Source organism: Contarinia nasturtii, unplaced genomic scaffold (genome assembly GCF_009176525.2).
Source record: "Contarinia nasturtii isolate CC-2019 unplaced genomic scaffold, AAFC_CNas_1.1 Cnas_scaffold_2806, whole genome shotgun sequence".
In the NCBI taxonomy this organism is placed as follows: Eukaryota; Metazoa; Arthropoda; class Insecta; order Diptera; family Cecidomyiidae; genus Contarinia; species Contarinia nasturtii.
Genome location: NW_022200123.1, coordinates 945,731 through 967,287, shown reverse-complemented (window position 1 = coordinate 967,287; position 21,557 = coordinate 945,731). Strand labels below are relative to the sequence as shown.

The following is a 21,557-nucleotide window of genomic DNA, read 5'->3' as shown; positions in this document are numbered from 1 at the left end:
TGCGCATCAATAGCTAACATACAAACATATGCGCGCATATGTCTTCCTTCAATGGTCTCTCTTCAATATGAGTTGATTTCTAATGCGACGCACGCATAATATACTGATTTTTATTGTATATTGCGTAATTGACGCATTCCTACGTTTGCCGGCGACAAACCCTCATATACCATTGAACAATTATGACTTTCATTCACAACATTCTATGATGAATTAAAATCAAATTGAGAATTGAGTCTATTTTAAAATTCAATTCGGCCCTCTTGATGTTTAAACGGCATAAAAGATAATAAGACTGATATAAAAAAAGGGATTATCGATTCTATCTCAAAATAGATTGGTACACGTGTGCCAATATCTTGACTCTTTTCAATAGAGGAAACGTTTCTGTTTTATTAATATGGCAAATATTCTCCAAATTATTTGAAGGTCGATTATTCAGATAATTAAATGATCACAATTTCCATTTGTTCAATCGATAGATAAAAACAAAAAGTTTGAATAAACAGAATAAGATTGAAATGTATAAATGAGAACGAAAATGAATCTCATTTCCCTCTCGCGCTAGTTGAATTTCATTTTCGCTGTCTGCTAAGTAGTTAGGTGTGTGTTTGAAGATGTGTGTATGGTTATATCCGCCATTGAGCAATTCAAAGTGGTACACAAAAATTTCCAAAAATACACATTTTTTTTTTGTTTGATATTTAAACACGATATATCAACAGTAAAGTTTTGCGCAACCCATTCGATCACTTTCTTTTCGAAGGCCAACATATTTTGGAAGAAAAAGAAGAAGAAAAAAAGTTGTCATGCTACCTGAAGAAGAAAAAAACGAAATGAATGACGTAAGTCACACCATAAAGTCATAACAGCAATAAAATGCAAGGGTTTTCTCGTATCTCTTTCATCCCAAATGCCTTTGCTCGCTCGCTCATTCGCACAACATAGGCAATAGAAAACGGGCCTCCAAATCGTACATTGTTTGTGTGTGCCATTGTAGTATAACACAAATTATTATATGTCTATCGTATGACTTCCTCTTTTGGCTGAAATTATCGTTATAGTCGAAGCGCTCTCTCATGACGAGTTGTTCGTATTTGGTTTTTTTTTCTGACGACCTGGTGTGTGTGTATGTTTATTTGATGGCGTTTCAATGGCCAACATAACAAATGTTCACGTATTTGCTTCTGCATATGAACTCGTTTTCTTTTATCTAATCTCATTCGGAGCAAGTTTCACTTTCAATGGAAAAACGTCAATACTGATGTCAAGTAATAAAACAAATGTAAGAAAGCTCGACATCGGAACATAACAACACCGAATAATCGACAATTGAAGACGTCGTGGCTGTTGTCGTTGATCAGATGAGAAAGAGAGAGAGCAAGAGACATAGTATGAAATAATCAGCTACGGATATATTGAATAGCCGAGCAAAACAAAGAAAGAGAAGATATGATCATTACAACAACAAAAATTCCACGACACAAAAATATACTTCCGAAATTTCGATTTCAATTCAACTTCAGCTCCGGTTTTTTTTTCGTTGGTCGTCAACACACACGCGAAAGAGAAATGAACGAATTATCACATAACATCAATGAAATACCTTCTCAACATAAAAATGAAACAGCATCACACGCTTTTTCGTTTATTTCCCCATATTCATTTCGTTTTCTTTCTCAATATCAACGATGAAGTGAAAAAAAGAGAAAAAACACATACAGCATTCTCCACGATTGGCACTTTGTTACTTTCTTCGTTGTGCTGTGCCGCGTGTGTGTGTGTCTGAATTGGTCGCGAGTCTTGCGATTACATTGTATAGCATGCTTTTCTCTGGGATTCCATTTTAAACCTTTCTTTCGGTTCAATTCCTCTTTCCCCATGCAAGTGTTTTAGGTCTTGTTCACATCTCTTCTTTTTTCTTTTTTTTTATCTCGGCGCTTAGTGTTGTTGTTTTTTTTCTCGCTTTGCTTTTGTGTTTGCTACATGTGAACCGCAGTTGTATACCGTTTTTTTACATACACAGTGAGCGCATCTCGTCATTGGGAGTTATGCCACGGGCCATTTGTTTTATTTCATATCATATGAATATATGTGTAAATTTAAACGTGTAAATCGTGATCAATTTCACTTTCTTTTCGATCACATAATTGGAATTTTTCCTCTTCGTCTCCATTCGTTGTTGCGCTGGCCAATCGACCAAAAGGTATATATTCCATGTGCATCGATCGCAGCTGAGAAATGGTGCAACTTTTATTATTATTATTATCGTTAATTGCCTGTGGCAAAATGTTCATGTCATGTGCTTTGGGTAATGGATAAAATGAATGATCAAACCGCAATCATGTTCAGTTGAATAATTTTTCAAATACAAAGAGAAAAAAAAATCGCCGTACGCTGCAAAAGTCGATGATCCATTGCAATTGAAAGTGAATTTGAACTGTCTCACACGGTGTATCTTTTGTTGTTTGTGCTGTTGTTTTCGTTTTATTTCTTCGTTTCATGTATCCATCAATGTTTGTCGTTCATTTCTACGTTTTAATTATTGTTGGCATTTAATTGAATCGATTAACACGTGAATACACTTGTGCGATGAGCGATTACAGACGACAGATTGCTTAATCGATCTTTCAATTCCCGAATCAATCGCATGATAATTCAATTGACTATTTCTAAAAAAAAGTCAAGTTTGGCTGTAAAATGTCTTTGGTATCTTAGTGCAAGATACTGATCATGGTATATAACATTCGATTGTATTTGCATGTCATTTTATATATAGCTAAGTGATAAGCGGCACAAACAAGTGAGCACCTTTTTTCCAAAGAAAAAGAAAGAAAAATCTTTGTGGATTTATTCGGTGATAACGAACTTGTTTTCCAAATATCCACTTACGTTATGCACTAACAATTTTATTATCTTGAACTGGCTATCACTCTTTCTCCCCTCCGTCGTCATCATATTCCGTCATTTTATCATTACATTTTACAAAACAATAAACTGATTCTGTTTGTTTTGGTTTTGGTTGTCATTTTCTTCTTTTTTTTATGTGTGTGTGCTCTCGAAAGAAACTGACAAACAACCAATTGACGACCGTATCATTGTCGTGGATAAGATTACAATTTTTTTTTAAATTTGAAAATAAAACTGTATATTTTTTGAACCAATTATCATGGTTTATTCAACCGAAAGGGAGAGAAAAAAAAGAAGAATTTCCAGAAATCACAAAAAAGCGACGGCTTAAGTTGCATACGGAGAAAATTCATTCATTTTCTAACAAACGAATGTATGGCGGCAAAATGTACGCAAAGAAGTACAATGACTGACATGTTTATCTGTAATGTTATTTCAAGCGTCTTATCACTCTCTTGAGTTACGGTTTTTTTTAATATTTCTAAAACTCTTATAGTTCCTCAAGCACTGTTATCAAAATTGATTTATAAAAAAAACTCCACCCAGTCGTATAATCGCAAGAAATAAAAAGAGGCCCATTAAAAAAAAAGTTATAAAAAAAGGAAATAATGTCGGGAGTTTTCTGTTTCCGACCTTGTAACCTCGCTTGTATCACATTGAATCACATGAATCATTTATTACCACCACGAAATCCGGCCAATTAACTTAATCTCGATTCTGCGCCAGCAATAATAAAAAAAAGTGGCATACAATTACGCGTGCTAATGAAATGAAGCCAATTTTCACAACTTTAAATTGCCACTAATTAATATTTCATAATTCGTCGATCTCATTCAATTGACATAGTGCGAATGAAGTTCACATGTGTATGTTTGCGCACAGCGCACACAATCGATGTTGTGATTTCAAAATGTGAATTTAATAGCGGTTATATAATATGCGTGTGGCACGAATTACCCATCAACATGCGAATTGGCAACGAAAGTGATTACCAAATTGTTGAGTTTTTGACAAATTTTTTGGTTCCATCACTTTCGTTTGGATTTCAAATTCGATACAATTATGACATGCTATCAACAATTCATTAGTCAATTCGATCATTTCGCAGATGCCATCATTCTCGGTTAATTTGTTGCCGAATTTTTGAAATCGCACACACAAACGACCGATTATTTTTTTTCGGGCCAAATGTATGTTATTAGGAAAAGAGAAAAAAAGGGTAGAAAAACAGAATGACTAGATTGTCGACATAAATAAATTCTTTTCATATGGCCATTATAAACAAAAAGGAACCGAAAAGCATCTGTTCACCATCATTGGCGAAATGATTCTTTGCCTAGTTATAGAAATGGCTTGTTTTTTGTTCATTGCGCCACGTCACATTTCGAAGAACTTCCACCGCATTACCTTCCTTTTTTCTGAATAAGAATGGCATTCGTCATTTACATTTGCAATGTGTTTCCATCGTCATCATCTACGTCGTCGTCTTCATCGTCCAAATGAATGGAAATGTTCGTGGCTTTGGCCCTTATGTTTCTATTCAACACAAATAGTATATTTAAATTACCCGTCCAAGGCACAGTATTTTAGTATTTCTGGTTATTTTCTGTCGGTTTCCTGTTGACCCTATTTCCTCATACACAATACACTCTGAGTCTTAAGAATGAATGGCATTTTCATTGAACGGGCTCTTGTAACAAATTGAAAGAGACGATATGCGTGATATACAGTGAAAAGACCTTCAAGTCATCATCGCGACATATTGTAATTCTTTAATGTTTTATGTCGAATAAATAATAAGCCTAAACTGCTTTTCACCTCTCTCGCAGACGAAAGATCGACTCAAAAGAAATGAAGAAACGGTTCAATACAAAAATACGATTTTAATACTCGTTTTTTGTTGGTGTCGTCGAGAGTTTTGTAATGTGTGCCAAAACGGGATCGAAAATTTCAACTATGACATACATTTGTATTGCAGGGCGAAAATTATACAGAAAACCAAGCCAAAAAGCAGGTGTTATTTTTTTACTGCGGTCATCATTGTTTTGACTACTGCTGTTGCTGTTGTTATTGATTCGGCAGCGCAGAAGAGAAAATAAAGTGTTATAGAATAAACACAGACGATTCATTTTTCGTCATTGTTTACATCGAGCCTTTCTCATCATTACGCAATTAATTCATAAGGAAAAAATTGTGCGTCATTTTTCTTATCTTAGCGCCGAAAGACAGGCTTTGCCTGCTAAAATTACAGATCTTTGCCAATGAAACTGTATTTTTTTAAACTGGAATGATAATTCACTCGAAAATAAGTGCCGAATTCGATCAAAAATTAATTAACCAATTGGCTTTGTGTCAAAGGGCATAAGATTAACGAAAAGAGGCCGTCCACTCCCTTGAAAAAAAATTCACATGCACACTTCGAATTCGTTTTGTAATAAGAGAAACCCCAATTTTCCATTTCGTTTTACTTTTTTTTGTGGGTCATCAATTTACAATCATTTGCATTCATTGAATGCAGCTTTAGCAATAACTAAAATGCATTAAATAATAAAAATTCATGTAAATTAACCCGACAGGAGATATCAAACATATGCAATGAAATGCGCGTCGAACAAAAAAAGAAATAATCTTTTTCTTTCTTTAAAATTGTGGTCACGTAAAGTATTTTTTTGGAAAGGCTAAGAAAAGAGTTTTTTGGTGAATTTCGATTGGTTTCATTGCATGCTGAATGCAAAACTGACTGGTTTGATGCCAATAAAAATCGAACATAAAATAGATGAACAACAACACAAACATATACCACAAGGATTGCGACTAAAATCGACAGTAATTACAATCGGTGTATACATATCGAGCATGTGTAATCATTCATATTTCATTTAGCATTAAAAACATCTCTTGTTTCGGTTGAATTTCATTCGAAATGTGGTAAAAGCGAAATTTTACGATCAACGCGATTTTTTTTCGTTTCATTTTAATAGTGTGGCAACCACATTATTTCCATCTTGATGCATTTTACGTGCCATTTTTGGTAATGTGTATACGCATATCGCGTGGTCACGAATTCAATTGCTGTTTTGACATTTTCGTTTCAATGGTAAATCACAGCAAAGTAACACAAAAATTGACAATGAACAGTTTGGGCAGTAAGCTTAATGATCGGTGGGATGATTTGAGCAAATTAAGAGAGACGGTATTAAGATGATGGCGATGGTGGTAGTGGTGGTGGTGGTGGTGGTGTCTGTTGTGCAGGCAAAAACATCATTGGCGACAAAATGAAAGTGAATATTATGAATAATATTTGTTTTCGATATTTGTTGGCTGCTATAATTGGCTCATACTGATGTGTATTATTGTCATCATTATCACCATGACTTCATTTTTTATCGCACAAACTACTTATTTATTAGCCATTTATTATAGTAAGAAAAAAACAGCAGCGAAGAAGAAAAAGAAGAGGGAGGAGAAGGCACATCAAGCCAAGTGCGATTGTGTTTGCTGTTATTGTGGCGGCCGCTGCTCATTTTTCGATGCATTATTGTGCAAAACAAAACAGAACAAGAAAAAACAAACTTAAGTCTCATTCATTGAAATCGCATGAGAATCGAATTGAGTTCGTTGTACGTTCGTGTGTCACTACTCTAATGGCAATAAATTCATTGCATGTGATTTCTCTTAGCGTTCAATTATGAATCGCAACAATTTATTCGCGTTTGTTAAACAATTTTCAGTAATAAAGTGATTTTGTATGTTTGTTTTCTATTCCGATGCCGTTGTCATCGTCAAACTCGTTCATGCTCGAATGTTTATGAAATGTTTTTGTGTCGTCGTTTTGCATTGGTTTATTTATTAAAAGTCAATAAAATGCGTGTCATCAATATTTTAGTGCCTGCACTGTGTCATTTTCATTGAGAATATTTTCGTGCTTCTTGGGACCACTAAGTGTGTGTGTGTGCATGTTTTGGCTTTTGTCATGCATCTTTTAATGAGCTGACGTCCTTGAAGCTTCTGTTTGGCAATATACTCGATATGCTCGTTCTTCTTTTTTTTTGCAATCAACGGCGTCTGGTGGTGTGTATGTATTAAATTGGCATTCCTGTTGTGAGATAAATTGCACTTTTTGTTGAAGAAAAAAAAAAGAAATCATTCGCAGCCGCGCAACAGCAACGCAAAAACAAATAAAACCGGTCACAATTTTTGTTTTGTCATACTCACGGGTAAAAAAGCACAATAATCGTACACTATCAGCTGCTGTTGTTTAATGATTGCGCATTCATTAAAACCATTTTTTTTCTCTTTCTAACTTGACTAGCAATTTGACGTGTTCGCGCCAGAGAAAGAAAATATTTATATATAAAATGCAAAGACATTTTGAGCTGACTTTGGAATTAATTTTCTGTTGTGTGTATCGTTTTTTTTCGTCGATGCACCACACCCTTTCACCGATTTCAAACTGAATGCAAAGAAGAGCCCATTGTATATGCATAGTCAATATGAATCGCGCGCATTTGTACACGCGAGAGACACACACACAAAACGGACAAAACCGTTCACTTGGCATTAGACTTTGGCTTTGCCACTGACTCTCTGGTGCCGGCACACCATCTCTCGCAAATCGCTCACAATTTACTCGTATATTGAATTGCAAATAAAATCAACGTTGAAAAGATTCGAAACGAAAAAAAATCCATTGCTTTTGCCTCGCAATTTGTTTCGCTTTTAATTAATCTCATTTATTTCGAGTCGAATGCTTGAAATTCAAATCGGTTCGAGTTGGTTTTGTGTTTGTGTGAATGTTGCCCATTTTCTTTCAATTTCATTTCGTGCAAAGTATGTTTTTTGCATCGCAATATTAAATATTAAATTTATTGTGCCCGTCGTTTCGTTCATTCATTTTTTTCGTTTTCATTTGTATTCTCTTTAATTTTCTCCACTTGGAATACTCGACAATTGCAAGGGACTTGTGATGCGTGTGCGTGTTTTTTTTAATAATAATACAGAATGAATGGTGCCAACTCTGGGAAAACTAAATTGAAAACTTAATTTTTAATGTGCACATTGTGCAAATCGTTGTGCCGAGCGATGGCGAAAGAGAAAAAACACACACACACACATATCAAATCAAATTCTGTGAAGTAAGCATTCATACGTGCATAATATTGAAGGCAGTGAAGCCATCCACAAATCGCTGATGCTTCCGTCATTAATCCGTATTTTTACACCCATTTTGTCGTTTTCATTAAAAATGTTTGTTGTTTTTTCCTCCTCTATCCATGCTGTCTTTTCATCTTTCGATGTTCCCACTTATTCAGCCTTTAATCCGGTTTGATCGTCGAGCCCAAACGATTCACTCACACACATGTGTACACGTCACCGTCGTTTAAAATTATTGCTAATTTAAGTTAATCGGCGTCGATTCGCTTTTATTCGATTTCAATGTGGATGGCAGAAAATTCCACCCGTCGCTGTACAGACGCTAACAAACAATCAAATTGAACGGCAAGAGAGAGAGAGAGATAGAAAAAAAACTATCAATAAATAAATTTCGAATGCAAAATCAAGAGAGATGAAATGAAGAAATGACGCTGAATCAAAAATTAATTTGGTTAAATGTATTTTTATAGTTATTTGAAGATCCGGCTGAACAGCTTGCAAAATCTTGCGAATCTCTGTATAAATTTCATGTGAACAAGGTTTCGGTTATCTTCTTTGTACTACTTGGCTGAATATGATTTTTTTTGGTCGTTCGTTCAACAAAAAATTCAAGGTGAACGAAATCGAATGGTGCTGATTTGTCTCTGTGTCTCTCTCATTCTTTCTATCTCAATAAATTGCTTAATTATTCCAATTTTGATATTCCCTCCATATATATATATATAATTTGTGGTTTTGACAATGGCATATATATGTATGGTTTTTGTTCGCATTTTTATTGTTATCAGTTTGTTTTTCATGGAATGATGTTTTTTTTTGAAATGTGAATTTTTCTTGGGCAAAAAAGCCATAAATAAATGATATAGTGGCCCTTATTCTTTTTCCCTCTCACTCTTTCTCTCTCTCGCTCATCGTTGTTATTTGATAACAAAAGCCTTTTTGGACGAGGGTCAAATAGCACACTGTAATTGTGATATGAAATGCTGACCAATCATTTGCCCACTTAATCGAACCGTATCTGGTATCAGTAGTGCGCATAAGCGTGAATGGATTACAAAATGGAAAAATGAGGGAACCTTCGTTGGCACATTTGTCACGAAAAGCTGACTATTTTGTAGAATAAAACACCAAAATAAAAACACACACAAAACCGAGCTAACTCTTTTTAAACGTTTTAAACCATCAAAACGTGTCTTCCATATTGAAATAGCTGAAAGCAACAAAACCAAACGATAAAAACAAAACTGACATTCCTTAACTATTAATTTGAGTCATCGCGTCCAACGGCAACAGCAGCAGCAGCACACGGTGCACACCAATAAATTGCTCATGTATGCAACACATCAAAATCATATCATGCTGATCTATGGCGAAATATGAACAAACCCTATTCAAATTCAATGAATTTCACGATATCATAAATTATATGCTAAATATTTGGTTAGCACAGCAAAACGAATGACATACGATCCGATTTTTTTTTATTGGGCACATTTTGTTGGATGATTTCATATATTTACACACGATGGTTTATTGGAAATTGCAATGTTATATTTATCGTTATGTTGATTTTAACATTCAACAAACGTAATTGCGTGACAAACACAAATAATAAAACTATTGTTATGATTAACCGTGTGCGATTATGAGACTTTCAAATCATAGTATCAGACACGATCACAAGCAATCCAAAAAAACAAAACAAAGGAGACACACTGAGAAAACGTTCATTGCGTAAAATGCTACTACTAAATAAAAGAAAACGCCAATAAAAAATCAAACAAACAAATATTGATAGAAAAGGGAAATTAATGCAAAAACTTCGATTACAAACGACCATTTAAGTTGAGTAAGCGAACTTGCAAAAGTAATAATCGCATTTCAATGTCAAGTTCAGGAAAGCATTTCGATTTGGCCGAAAGCAAACAAAAGTAAACATCAAACATAATACAAGAGAGTCGGGTGTGCGCAATAAGCAAAATGTGGCAATAAAAACGGTTGAATAACTGAAAAAGTGTGCAGCACATATACATCGACGGCAGTCATATACATTAAAAATCGGCGTATCTTCAGGATCAGAACCATTTCATGGCGTCCACATGTTGCGCTGATCAAAAGATAACCGCAAGCAAATCACATTGGATACAGAATGCAAATTGGAACTTCACGTTTCTCTTTTTTTTTCGAAAAAATTGCGACGCATCCAAAAAAAAACAAGGAGTCTAGACATTATCATTACTATGTTTATGAATCCATACTTCGAAATTCAAGCCAGTTTGCACTTTTTTATCGATTCATTAACAATTTCATACGAAAAAAAAATAAATAAATTTGTGTATTTTATTTCGATTATATATGTGATTTGCCCTTGGCCATTTTTTGATGGCCAATGAAAATATAATGAAAATTGCGAAAATTTAGATCCATCGTATTTTTTTTCGAAATTCACATTGAATTGATTAAAGTATTTAAATATAAACTAGATTCTGATCTTATTTACATAAGCGTTAAATATTCCGCGTTTCATAACTGCAAAACTGATGGGACTGTTTCATGATCCATCGGCCAACGAATCAAATTACAATGAAATTCAATGCGAATCGAAACAATTTTCGCTTATTCGATAACACACACAAAAAAAGAAGCATTGGAAACGGAAAAAACAAAATTGGTAATCAATTTAAATATGGATGATATATTCATGGCATATGATTCCAAGAACAGGCATAATATTTCAAATAACCATTGTTTGTTGGAAAATACACAAAAAATCGCTCATTATCACCGTCGACCCCAAATTTCACACGATGAACTCAACGCACGACTTTGTTTTTTTTTTTTTTAATTTTTTGATTACACGTGGAACCATTACAATTATCACTGATCGCGGTAAAAATAACCAGAACGTCTCCTCTTTATCGTCATAAACGTATTCAAAATGATTGAATTGTGTTTATTTACAAAAGTCTCGCGACCTCAAACCAGCCAAACAAGCAGTTCATTTTCAAAAATAAGAAAAATTCACAACGGAACCAAATTCCACGAGATAAATCGTTTCTAGAAATAGAAGGAAAAAAATGCACGTGTAAGCGTGTTTAATTCAAATAGCAACATTATTATTCAGATTAATTCATTCGTTATTAATTGCACGATTGCATCAAATGATCAATATAATTAATGGACATCATCAGTTGAACGTAGTGAAACAGTGTTCCATAAACAAAACGAGAGTGATCACGAAAAATGTAAATGAATTTAGACGATATTTAACTTGTTAATTAATGCGAGCGAATGGCGCTATTGGCACTCTTAAAACCACATACACACAATTTGCTACTTTGTCTGCGAAAAAAATGTATGGCACACACGCGAAGAGAGAGAGATCGGGCGACAAATCGAATAGCAAATACTAGACTCGATCAAACAAGAAGTAAACTTAATGAATGTACTAAGCATAAATTACAATGTTGAGCGGTTGTTTATGGCTTTGACAATTTCTAATGCAACACAATTAGAACCGAAAAAAAAGATTGTTTTAATTGCCTTCAATATTTCATTTGTTGCCTTTGTGTTTTTTTTCCCTCTACTTCATGAATCTTTCGCAATTTGTCGGGAGCTAGAGAGCGTGCATACGAGAAGTTCAGGTCGTTTTGCCTGCAGTAGCAACGATGTCAGCGGCGACAACTGTTGATCATTTTATTGTTCATTCAAGCATACGTGTACGACATGCCACTAAAATTCAATCTGACGTCACATCAACAAGCTTGATTTCGCATGGTGTGAAGCGTACAGTTCACTTTTTCTCTCTTTTTATGTCGCGTATCGCTCACAGCACTGAAGTTAGGTTTTTTTCCTTTTCAAACAAGTATAAATTATTATAATAGAGTTTACATGCAAATGACACTTTTTTTTCTGTAATGCCAGAGACTGAGATGATTGCGAGAGATTTGATTGGAAACCATCATTTTCTATCGGATTTCAGTCACAGATGTGAATACAAACAAACCGATGACTGTTGAGAGGATTTTCCATTCAACCAGTCATTTAATAACAAGAACATTTATAACAATTATATTTGATTCTATTTGACATGGGAGAAGAGAGGAAAAATAAAATGAAACAACACGCACACAATTTTCCATTTTGAAAACAAGAAATTGTTGTTTGTGCATAATAAGTAATTCTAAAATCGGTTGCAATTACTCGTTGTTCGTTAAGTGTTCGTTACATTGTTGTGCGTGATCAAAGGCGAGAGAGTGAAAAAAATGAGCGTCAATTTAAACAAGCAAATAAATAATTTGTATTTCGAAAATCAGAGTCAAACCCCTGAGAGTTGATTGATTCGATTGTGAACCATGTGACAAGTGAGCGGCAACTTATGGTATCACTTAGTAACCACAATTTTTTTTCTCTAGAAAATTAGTTGACATTTCTACAAGTGATTTGCTGAAAAACATTCACTGTAGCGCTTTGTGTGTGTATTTGTGTGCAAAATAAAAATAAACACCGAAGTCAACAAATCGAAACCGGAAATTTTCGATTTTTTTTTCTCTCTTTAATTTATTGCTTCGACAAATGATATTTATTTCCACCTGTGCACGATAAACCATATAGACAATGGATTATTTCGTACCATGTATCTCTTAAAAAACTTGAACTATAAATGTTGTTTTTCTCTCTCTCTCTCGATTTGAAATTTATTTGTGGTTAAATGCGCAAAAGAATTGAACAAATCTGAGTTCTGAAACGATCGCTTGTGATTTGTTATGTTCAAGACTTTAATGTGATAACACAATAAATCGTTTTAAAATAAAATACCGTTCAAGTGCAAATGAATTAAAATTGAATTTGAATAGACGCCATCAAAATCGTCGTCATCATCAACGAACCATTTTTTATTATCATCAACAATATATACAAGATGTTTTTGTGATTTTGAGCATGCAAAGAATTTGCGTTTCGTACACTCTCGCCACTGGTGTGCTTGCTCGCAATCCATTGACGCAATGAAAACGAACGATTGAAATTAAGTGCTTTCGTGCTGCAAAGACAACGACTACTGCGACGACCGACCGCTCAATAATAGAAAAATACTCAATTAATATTACAAACGTGCATTCATCTCGCGCGGCGCACATTCAACGCATGAATATATGCTTTGTTGTAGTTTGTGATCATGATTTGTTTGCGTTTTTTTTTCTCTCTTTCCATAAAATCATGTAGTTACCTATTATCGAGGCAGTCATTGCCTGTCACTCATCGTCGTCTTTTTTGTTGTTGCATGCTCTCAATCAGCGATATCATTTTATTTAATACAACTTTGGAATTGTATTCTGCCATAAAATCGCGTCAGTGTTATTCAGCTCATTTAATAAGTAGCTGTATTCTACAACATGAACGTGCATGATTAATTGAATGATGAAGAAAAATAGCTTCGAATAGAAAGAATACAAAAAGCTGCGTGTAGTGAGTCTTGCTTATTCCGCTTGCATTGCGGTTGTCTTTCGCACTATGTACAGCTGCTGTGTCAATTGAACACTTTGCTTGCCATTATAATCGATTTCCGTCATCAATGCGGCCGATCGTGCTAATAGTTTCGATCAATGCGATTCGGTATGGAAGTGCTTTTAATTATAAACTGCAGCCATTTCATTAAAATAATAATGACATAAAACACAACGGCTTGATTGACAACGTCGCCGTCAGTGCAATGCGATGCAACTGCCTACCGAAACTGTTAAACGGTCGCTCTTCCGCAATATCATATTATGGCACGGAAATCAAAAGCGATATGTGCGTATGATTTTTCATTTTAATTAAACGTGACAATTCTAACAGAAAATTGACGGTTTTTTTTCAATTTCGCGGCACAGCACATACGATTCTGCGGTAGCTGCGTATGACCTTGTTGCAATTGCACAATTTTCCATAAATTTTGTGTGTCAGAGTGCGTCGATCTCATCAACAAATGTGGTTGATGACCGTACAACAATTTAAAAATGCGCGTTTTTTTTGCGTTCGCTACTTAAATGGCCGTTTTTTCCAATGTTTATTTTCTTTTGTCATTTTCAACTAATTGCAAGTGCATTCAAATCACGACGACATTGTTAACTGTTGCTTTTATCTACATTTTATGACTAACAAATAGGCCTCGTCGTTTGTACGCGTTTTTACACAAAATAGAAATACAAACGATAATTTTTTTCGCCGTTATAAATTAAATGTACGACGAACGTGCGGTTTTTTTCTTTCTCTCTCGCTCTTTCTTTCTTTTTCATCTAAAAAACACAATGCAAACCATGTGTATGCGTTTTTTTGCCATCGTAAAATTGCATAACGATAATAATTGCTTTTTTTCGTAAAAAAATAAATAAATAAATAAATTCAAAGTCGTCGACCAGTGCATGGCACGTTTCATTGTTATTGTTTTGTACCTTGTGCTTTTTTTCTTATTCATGCCTTCTCTCACTTTATATTTATTAGTACAAATTACAATGAATAAACGGAGAGGAAAATTGAGTGGAACGCTAGTCAATGTGGGAAAAATTCACATTACAAATATATATGTTTCTTCTCTTTTTTGTTCTCTCTTTTTGATGGTGTGGTGTAATAGCGGTGGCAGTAGAAAAATTAGCAATGGAATGTTGAGATTTTTTCGTTGTTTGCAGTCAATTCATGTCATCGTTATTCCACTTTTATTTTCTATTATGCAGGCAACAACTGTGTGTCATACGACGAAAGAAAAACATTGTCATCGATTCAGATAATAATGTTTTCGGTGCGGAGAAAATCATGCCCGATAACTAAATAAAAATGCATAAACCATCACGAAAGTAGTTGGTCAAACTACTTTTGCATCGTACGATCTTTTTAAATAGTCTTCTTAAAAAAATATGATGTTAAAATTAAAATTTTATGATGCATTTTATGCATATTTATGATTTTTCAACTGCTGCTGAATATGCGTTATTGCTTTTCCGAATTTTATGGCCAAAAACATTGAAGTATGCGATATGTGTGTGTGTGGTTCTCATGTGGTCGAATATGAATATGTAACCTGTAAACATCAAATTATAGTAAATAATAGCAATAAAATTGCTGCTGGCTAAGTGCAGCATTCATAATCGTGTGTGTCTCTATACAATGCAAGGCGCACACGTTTGCAATTGCCACATTTATTTTCAATTGATGTTAATATTATCTGATTGAAATGAAAACAAGTGCCTCTTCAAAACTGCTTCAAACACTATTTCAGATGATATACACTCAATAAAATACAAAACCATATTTATTTTTTCAACATCGTAAAAGGTCAAAATTTTGGGCGTTACACATCGCAGGCAATCATCATTATTTCATTCTCCATTGCATTGATTGTATCTCTTTGTATCTGAATTCAAATTAAACAAAAAATATGATATACTCCAATCGTGCCAATAAAATTAAATTTCATTGAATTGGGTGGATGAATTCGACGCAGTAGAAACCAAAATCCAGATACAATGTATTGTGCAAGAGCCGCACATCGAATTCACAAAACAAAATGAATAATCAATTAAATATCTGTGTGTACACAATGTGAGCGTCGAAATAAGAGTGTGCATTGCGTATTCTGGATGATTCATGTGAATCTCGTTTTTACGTTTTCAGCACCAAAAACTATATTTGTTTGAACGCACATTTGTTTTTATATAAAAATGTGCATTGACGAATCTCAAAATGAGTGGGAAATAAAATCGATGTGCTCATTTGAGAATAATCAATCGATTTACGAACGAAAACCGCAAATCGATTACCACAAAAATGCAGAATTTTTGGAATAAACTTGTCATGTTTATAGGCAAATTTAATGCGTAAAAAAGGCTGAACCGTCGTTTGCCCGGCGGCTTCCCAACGAAAATTAGTAATTGTCATTGTTGTTGTTGTTGTTCAATTGACTGGGTTAAATGCTTGTCGATTTGCTCAATTGCTCAGTCCAGTCACATATAAAACAAACAGAAAAATAAACTCACTCTTCATTTCATTTGAAAGCAATTGCTTCTCTCTCGCGCGTCTACTTCCAAAAATGAATGTGTTATTTAAATATAAATTTTGTTTTTGGTTTTGAGCGCTTGAATAAGGAACGTTTTCGTCTATTTTTATTGATTTCTCCCTGGCCTAGTCATTAAAAGCATCAATTAACAATATGATTTGTGATTGGTTCGCATGAAATTGTAAAAAATATATTCATAGAAAGAAAACAACGTAGCGTCCATAGTCTGTCAACTATTTTAAATCAGAATTTATTGTAATCAACTCACTTTCGTAAACGGCCCCAAGAATTGCATACATAAACAGATACATTTTATATTATGTAAAGTGATTTGAACTGATAGCGCATAATAGTTGGTTTTCTTTTTTTATTTAATAATTAAAGTGATGGCTTTCGATGGCGATGTAATCGATTAATATTGAGCGTATAATAACGATGATTATCACGAAAAGCGCAATTATTATGTAATTTTGTTTTGATGCAAAACATCTTCTGTAACTTGAAGACTGTATTTACAGCAATTATTGTTGAGGAGGCGATACTCTTCGATAGCAATGTGACAATACACATTTTTGGGCCAATCTATCCAGTTAGTTTTTTTGTTTTGTTTTTCGGTTTTAATTGGCACTCAATTTCGATGTTATGTTGTGTGTGAGTGATTTACTCTTCAAATAGCGTTGCGAGCAATGAAAATTGTTGATGGCTCTGACAATGTTTAGTGGTTGGCTTTAATTGATTTCAAATGTTGTGTAATTATGATTTCAAATAAAAATCAGCTGACTTCAGCAAATATCCAGACACATATGGTTTCACGTCCACATAATACAAACATACACACATGAACAATTCGAAATGAATGGAATCAAACAACGATATTCAATCAACGAGTGTCCCAATAGACTGTTTACTTTCTCCCTCGAGTCAAATAGAGATGGAGACAGAGAGAGAGAGAGAGCGGGAGGGAGAATTTAATGTGAGATCTGTTTTTTTCTCTATCGAACTTAATAATTGCGATACACTTAATTAGGCCACAAGCACAAAGTTAACGATGTTTATTTTATAAAGCTAGTGAGTTGACTGTTGAGCTTTAGCTGCTTTTTTTCCCCTTATCTGCGCCGCGATAATTCATACATTAAATAAAAAACCGTTTGGAATTACACATATTTTTTTCCATCATCTAACGCTTGCGTTGCGATTAAATGGCACTTTTGTTTATTATTATTATCAAACAAATGTGAATTGGCTAGATGACTAATTGATATTTGTTGTTTTGAGTCATTCTGTCAATTTATTTGATTTGAGCAATCTTTTTTTCTGTTTTCCACTTGGGAAATTCATCATTGCTTGATCTAATTGAAAATTCCATCGTATTTATTGAGGCGATGCTTTTTAAATATGTGTAATTTAAATGGCTCATCTCGAACGGCGGAAGAATCATTTTGCATTTGTAATGAAAATGAATTATTTATCGTATTTTTTTCTACTTCGATAAAACGCTTTGTGTGTTGATTTGCATTGTAATTGTTTTGAATTGAAAATGATGCAGACGAAAATAAATCAGACTTACGAATGTTAATGCTCTTTGGCTTATGAAATATGAATGAAATGATCATTTGAAATATTTCACAGTGAATAATGTATGACATTGTCTCAATTGTAAAAATGGACTTGAATTCACGTATGCTTCGAGCCGGATACATTTTTACCGTTATTCGGTTATTTGGTGTGGACGCATTTAACTCGAGGCGATTCGACAAAAAAATTACCCATGGTAATGGTAGTCAGACGTCATAAAGTAAAAAATAGACTTCGCTCCAGATTAAACGAAAAAATTCAACCCGAATTCACAACAGCATTGTTCCTTTCAATGCTGGATTGAATGGTACATATTTCGTACTTGTTTGCATCAAAAGATACAGCAACACTTTAAAATGATAAGATTACGGCCAAACAATTGGTTTATTCCGAACTATAGGATTTATATAACAGACTGATTTCCAAAACAGAAACAAAACACAAACTATTTCAATCCCCATTTAATTCAACAATTTAAAACTAATTTTTATTTCATTGTTTTATTTATAGGATCAATACAGTTATGGATCGATTGCCCATCAACAGCAACCACAATCAATTGGAACCAACAGAGTCGGAGCACAAACAATGCGAAACTCAATAAACGGTGAGTTAGACACACACACACACTCGTTGAAACATAACATAACGATCATTTAATTTTCTTCATCCTTTCACTCGCTTAGGTTTGCACACACTTCCGAATGGTGTGTCAATGGGTTCAGACGCTCAATTACTTCAAAATCAAATTGCTGCGATCCAACAACAGCAACAACAACAACAAAAAATGTTGCACAACGCACTCACTCGAACAATTTCACATCAGCCAACAAACAGTGATTTGCAATTATTGCAATCAAATCTTGATGCGATCACATCAAGTGAATGCCATCGCAAATTGGAAAGAACACAATCAGAGCCAGCACCACAAGTCAATCAACAGGTGAACACATCAAGGTAAGTGTTTTTCTTCATCGACAACAAAATTTCATTGTGACTGTGTCATTTTGGTCATTTAACACTAATTTTTTTTTTGTTTTTTTGTTCCGCTTCCACATTAGATACAAGACAGAATTGTGTCGCCCATTCAAGGAGACCGGCGAATGCAAATACGGTGAAAAATGTCAATTTGCTCATGGTGAAAATGAATTGCGCACAGTTCAACGTCATCCAAAATACAAGACCGAATATTGTCGTACATTCTATGGCGTTGGTTTGTGCCCATATGGATCACGTTGTCATTTCTTACACGATTTATCTGACGATGATAATACTCGTGCACAAAATAATCGTGCGAATGCTAATCGCAATGAATCGGCTGCCATTCCAACAGCAAATGGTCGCATTGCCGCCCATCAAAATGGTTTCGGTCGTAATATTACATCGGCCGAAGTGGATGCAATCACAAAAGCGGCCCGTTTCATTGGCACAATCAAAGATGAACCAATGCCAATGGCAAGTCATCGTACATTTGGACGCAGTGCATCATTGATGAATACAAATGCGATTGCATCGATTGGTGGTGTTCATCCATTGCCAATGAGTCCACCATTGAGCATGTCAACTGGATCGGATCGTGCATCACCAATTTGCTCACTCAGTCCAACCAATTCGATTGCCAGTTTTCCATTTACCGAACAAAATTCAACATTCGGTGTGAATAATGTAAACAATTTGACAAATGGAATTTATTCGTCACATATTACACCGCCCGCTTCACCGCCAGCCATGGTGACTGTTACACCGCCACCAACACCGATTCTTGCTGCTGCTGGAGCCACCAAATCCATACCAATCAATGTGAATGGCATTTCAAATGCAGAAAAATCACGTTTACCGATTTTCAATCAGATTAGCTGCGCAAGCACAATCAACACGCTCAAAAATTTACCATTGTAAATTGATCTCTACAGAGATGCAATATAATCGGAGAGCCGCACAACAAACAACGCACGTGTGAACACTACAATCAAATTATGATAAAAGAAAAAAACTAAAATAACACAGAAAAATACACATCGAAAGACGATTAGACGCAAGTACTACTATCAAAGCAAAACAAAAACCCAATCAAATAAGTTAATGTGGAAGAAAAATGCCTCGTTAGTTATTTAAAACAAAAAAGCGCATTCAACATTTTTGGAAATTTTGGCTTTTTTGTTCTGTTTATTGTTTCATTCTTATCGGCGATCTTAATTGTTTTCACTTTTTTTTCTTTTCTTTTGGGCCGAACTAATCGCACAAAATAATATCTAATATCTAATTTTTATTTGTATATAAATTTGCACACCGTTACATAATGTATACGCGCGCGTTCATTGAAATATTATGCCTCCCCTCGCGATTTATATGCACACTTTTGATTGATTGAGTTTCTTTTTTCTTTATCGAGTGGTCATTTTACTCGTGACTATATTAATTAAATATCTAATTTAATTATTTTTTTAATTTTATTATACTTATACATCTATGTTTTTCCGCTAATTTAAAAAAAAAAACATTTATTTTGAGTTTTTCGTTAAAAAAAATCGAACGAAATGTACTACTTTGCAAAAAAAAATCGTAGCCCAATCAAAATGGAATGAATTCCGAAAAGAAAAAAAAATCAATCAAAAATTGATTCATTCAAAAAGGAGGGGCGTTTCGATCAAAAATTACATGAATAGCAAAGGAGAAGGGTATTTACTGAAAAACAACAACCTCAAAAAAAATTAATGTGATTTTCAGTGATGACATTCTCATTTTTGGGTGAATAAGTACAATGTCAGATTTGTCTTTCAATTACAATGTGTCATGTTTCTCAACTAATTCTCACTGCAACAAAAAAAAAAAAAAAAATGAGAAAGTCATCTCTGGTGATTTATAAAAAAACACACACACTTCCTTTTCTATTCGATGTCATCAAAAGCACTTATTCTAATTTATTTAAATTAATTAAAAACGTTACAGAATGTCTGTCTGTATTCAAGAAATCAATTCACAGCAAGTAGACAAACAAAAAGACAAAAAAAAAACAACAATAACCATTTTTATTCGAAACAATCAGAACATTATAAAGAAAATGATTAATTTATAAGTGCTTTATATATCATCATCATTAATTATTATTATTATTATATTTTTATATTCTATATTGTAAATTAATTTATATTTGAAACGAAAATGAGAACAAATTACAAATGTTTTTCAGTTAGAAATTTCAAAATTTATAAAAAAAAAACAAGTTAATGTGCATACAAAATTCTTCCAAATGCTTATAAGTGAAAAATAGAGAAAAACAGAGTTAATTTTTATACATGTTTCTATAATTATTATTACTATATGTAAACAATCATGTTCTTCTGCGATTAAGATAAATACATTTATGATTGAAATTGGCATATTGAAAATGATTTAATAGATCACTGGAGTGACTAAGAAGCAATAGCATTGTGACGCATAAATAATCATAAATCTTACAAATTTTCCTATGATTAAGAATCAACCATTTATATTGGATTGTGAAATACCACTGAAAAAACAAATGAATCCGATCGATTCTATCGTGGAATTTTCACAGTCACTTTTTTTTTCTTCAGTTTTAGTAGAGATTTATCTTTCTATTAAGTTGTGTTTCTTATGTTTTTTTTTTATTCGTGAATGATTTTTGCTTTTTTTTCTACTTTAACTTTGCTTCACAGTGTGCAAATTTTCAATTAGCATTAATGTGTTTTATTGTCATCGATTTTGGGCTCACGATTTATTACTATACTATTATTATATCTACAAATATTTTTTTTGTGCGTGTGGCATTTTTCTGTGAACATTTTCATTGATTAGAAGGTGTAGGAGTTATTTTATACGATTTTAAATTATTATTTTCTTTTTTCTTCTTCTTCTTCTTATT

The 21,557-nt window shown here is 33.8% G+C and overlaps 1 protein-coding gene across 1 annotated transcript in view; it reads left to right on the top strand.

Annotated features, from left to right (window-relative positions):
* Positions 1-20,685, top strand: part of LOC116349166 (protein TIS11) — a 51,651-nt gene extending 30,966 nt beyond the window's left edge. Inside the window, exons 2-4 of the mRNA XM_031780473.1 lie at positions 18,182-18,278; positions 18,358-18,628; positions 18,733-20,685. Coding sequence (XP_031636333.1) covers positions 18,182-18,278; positions 18,358-18,628; positions 18,733-19,570 — 1,206 coding nt within the window. The 3' untranslated portion in view covers positions 19,571-20,685. The remainder of the gene's footprint in view (positions 1-18,181; positions 18,279-18,357; positions 18,629-18,732) is intronic.
* Positions 20,686-21,557: the final 872 nt, after the last annotated feature.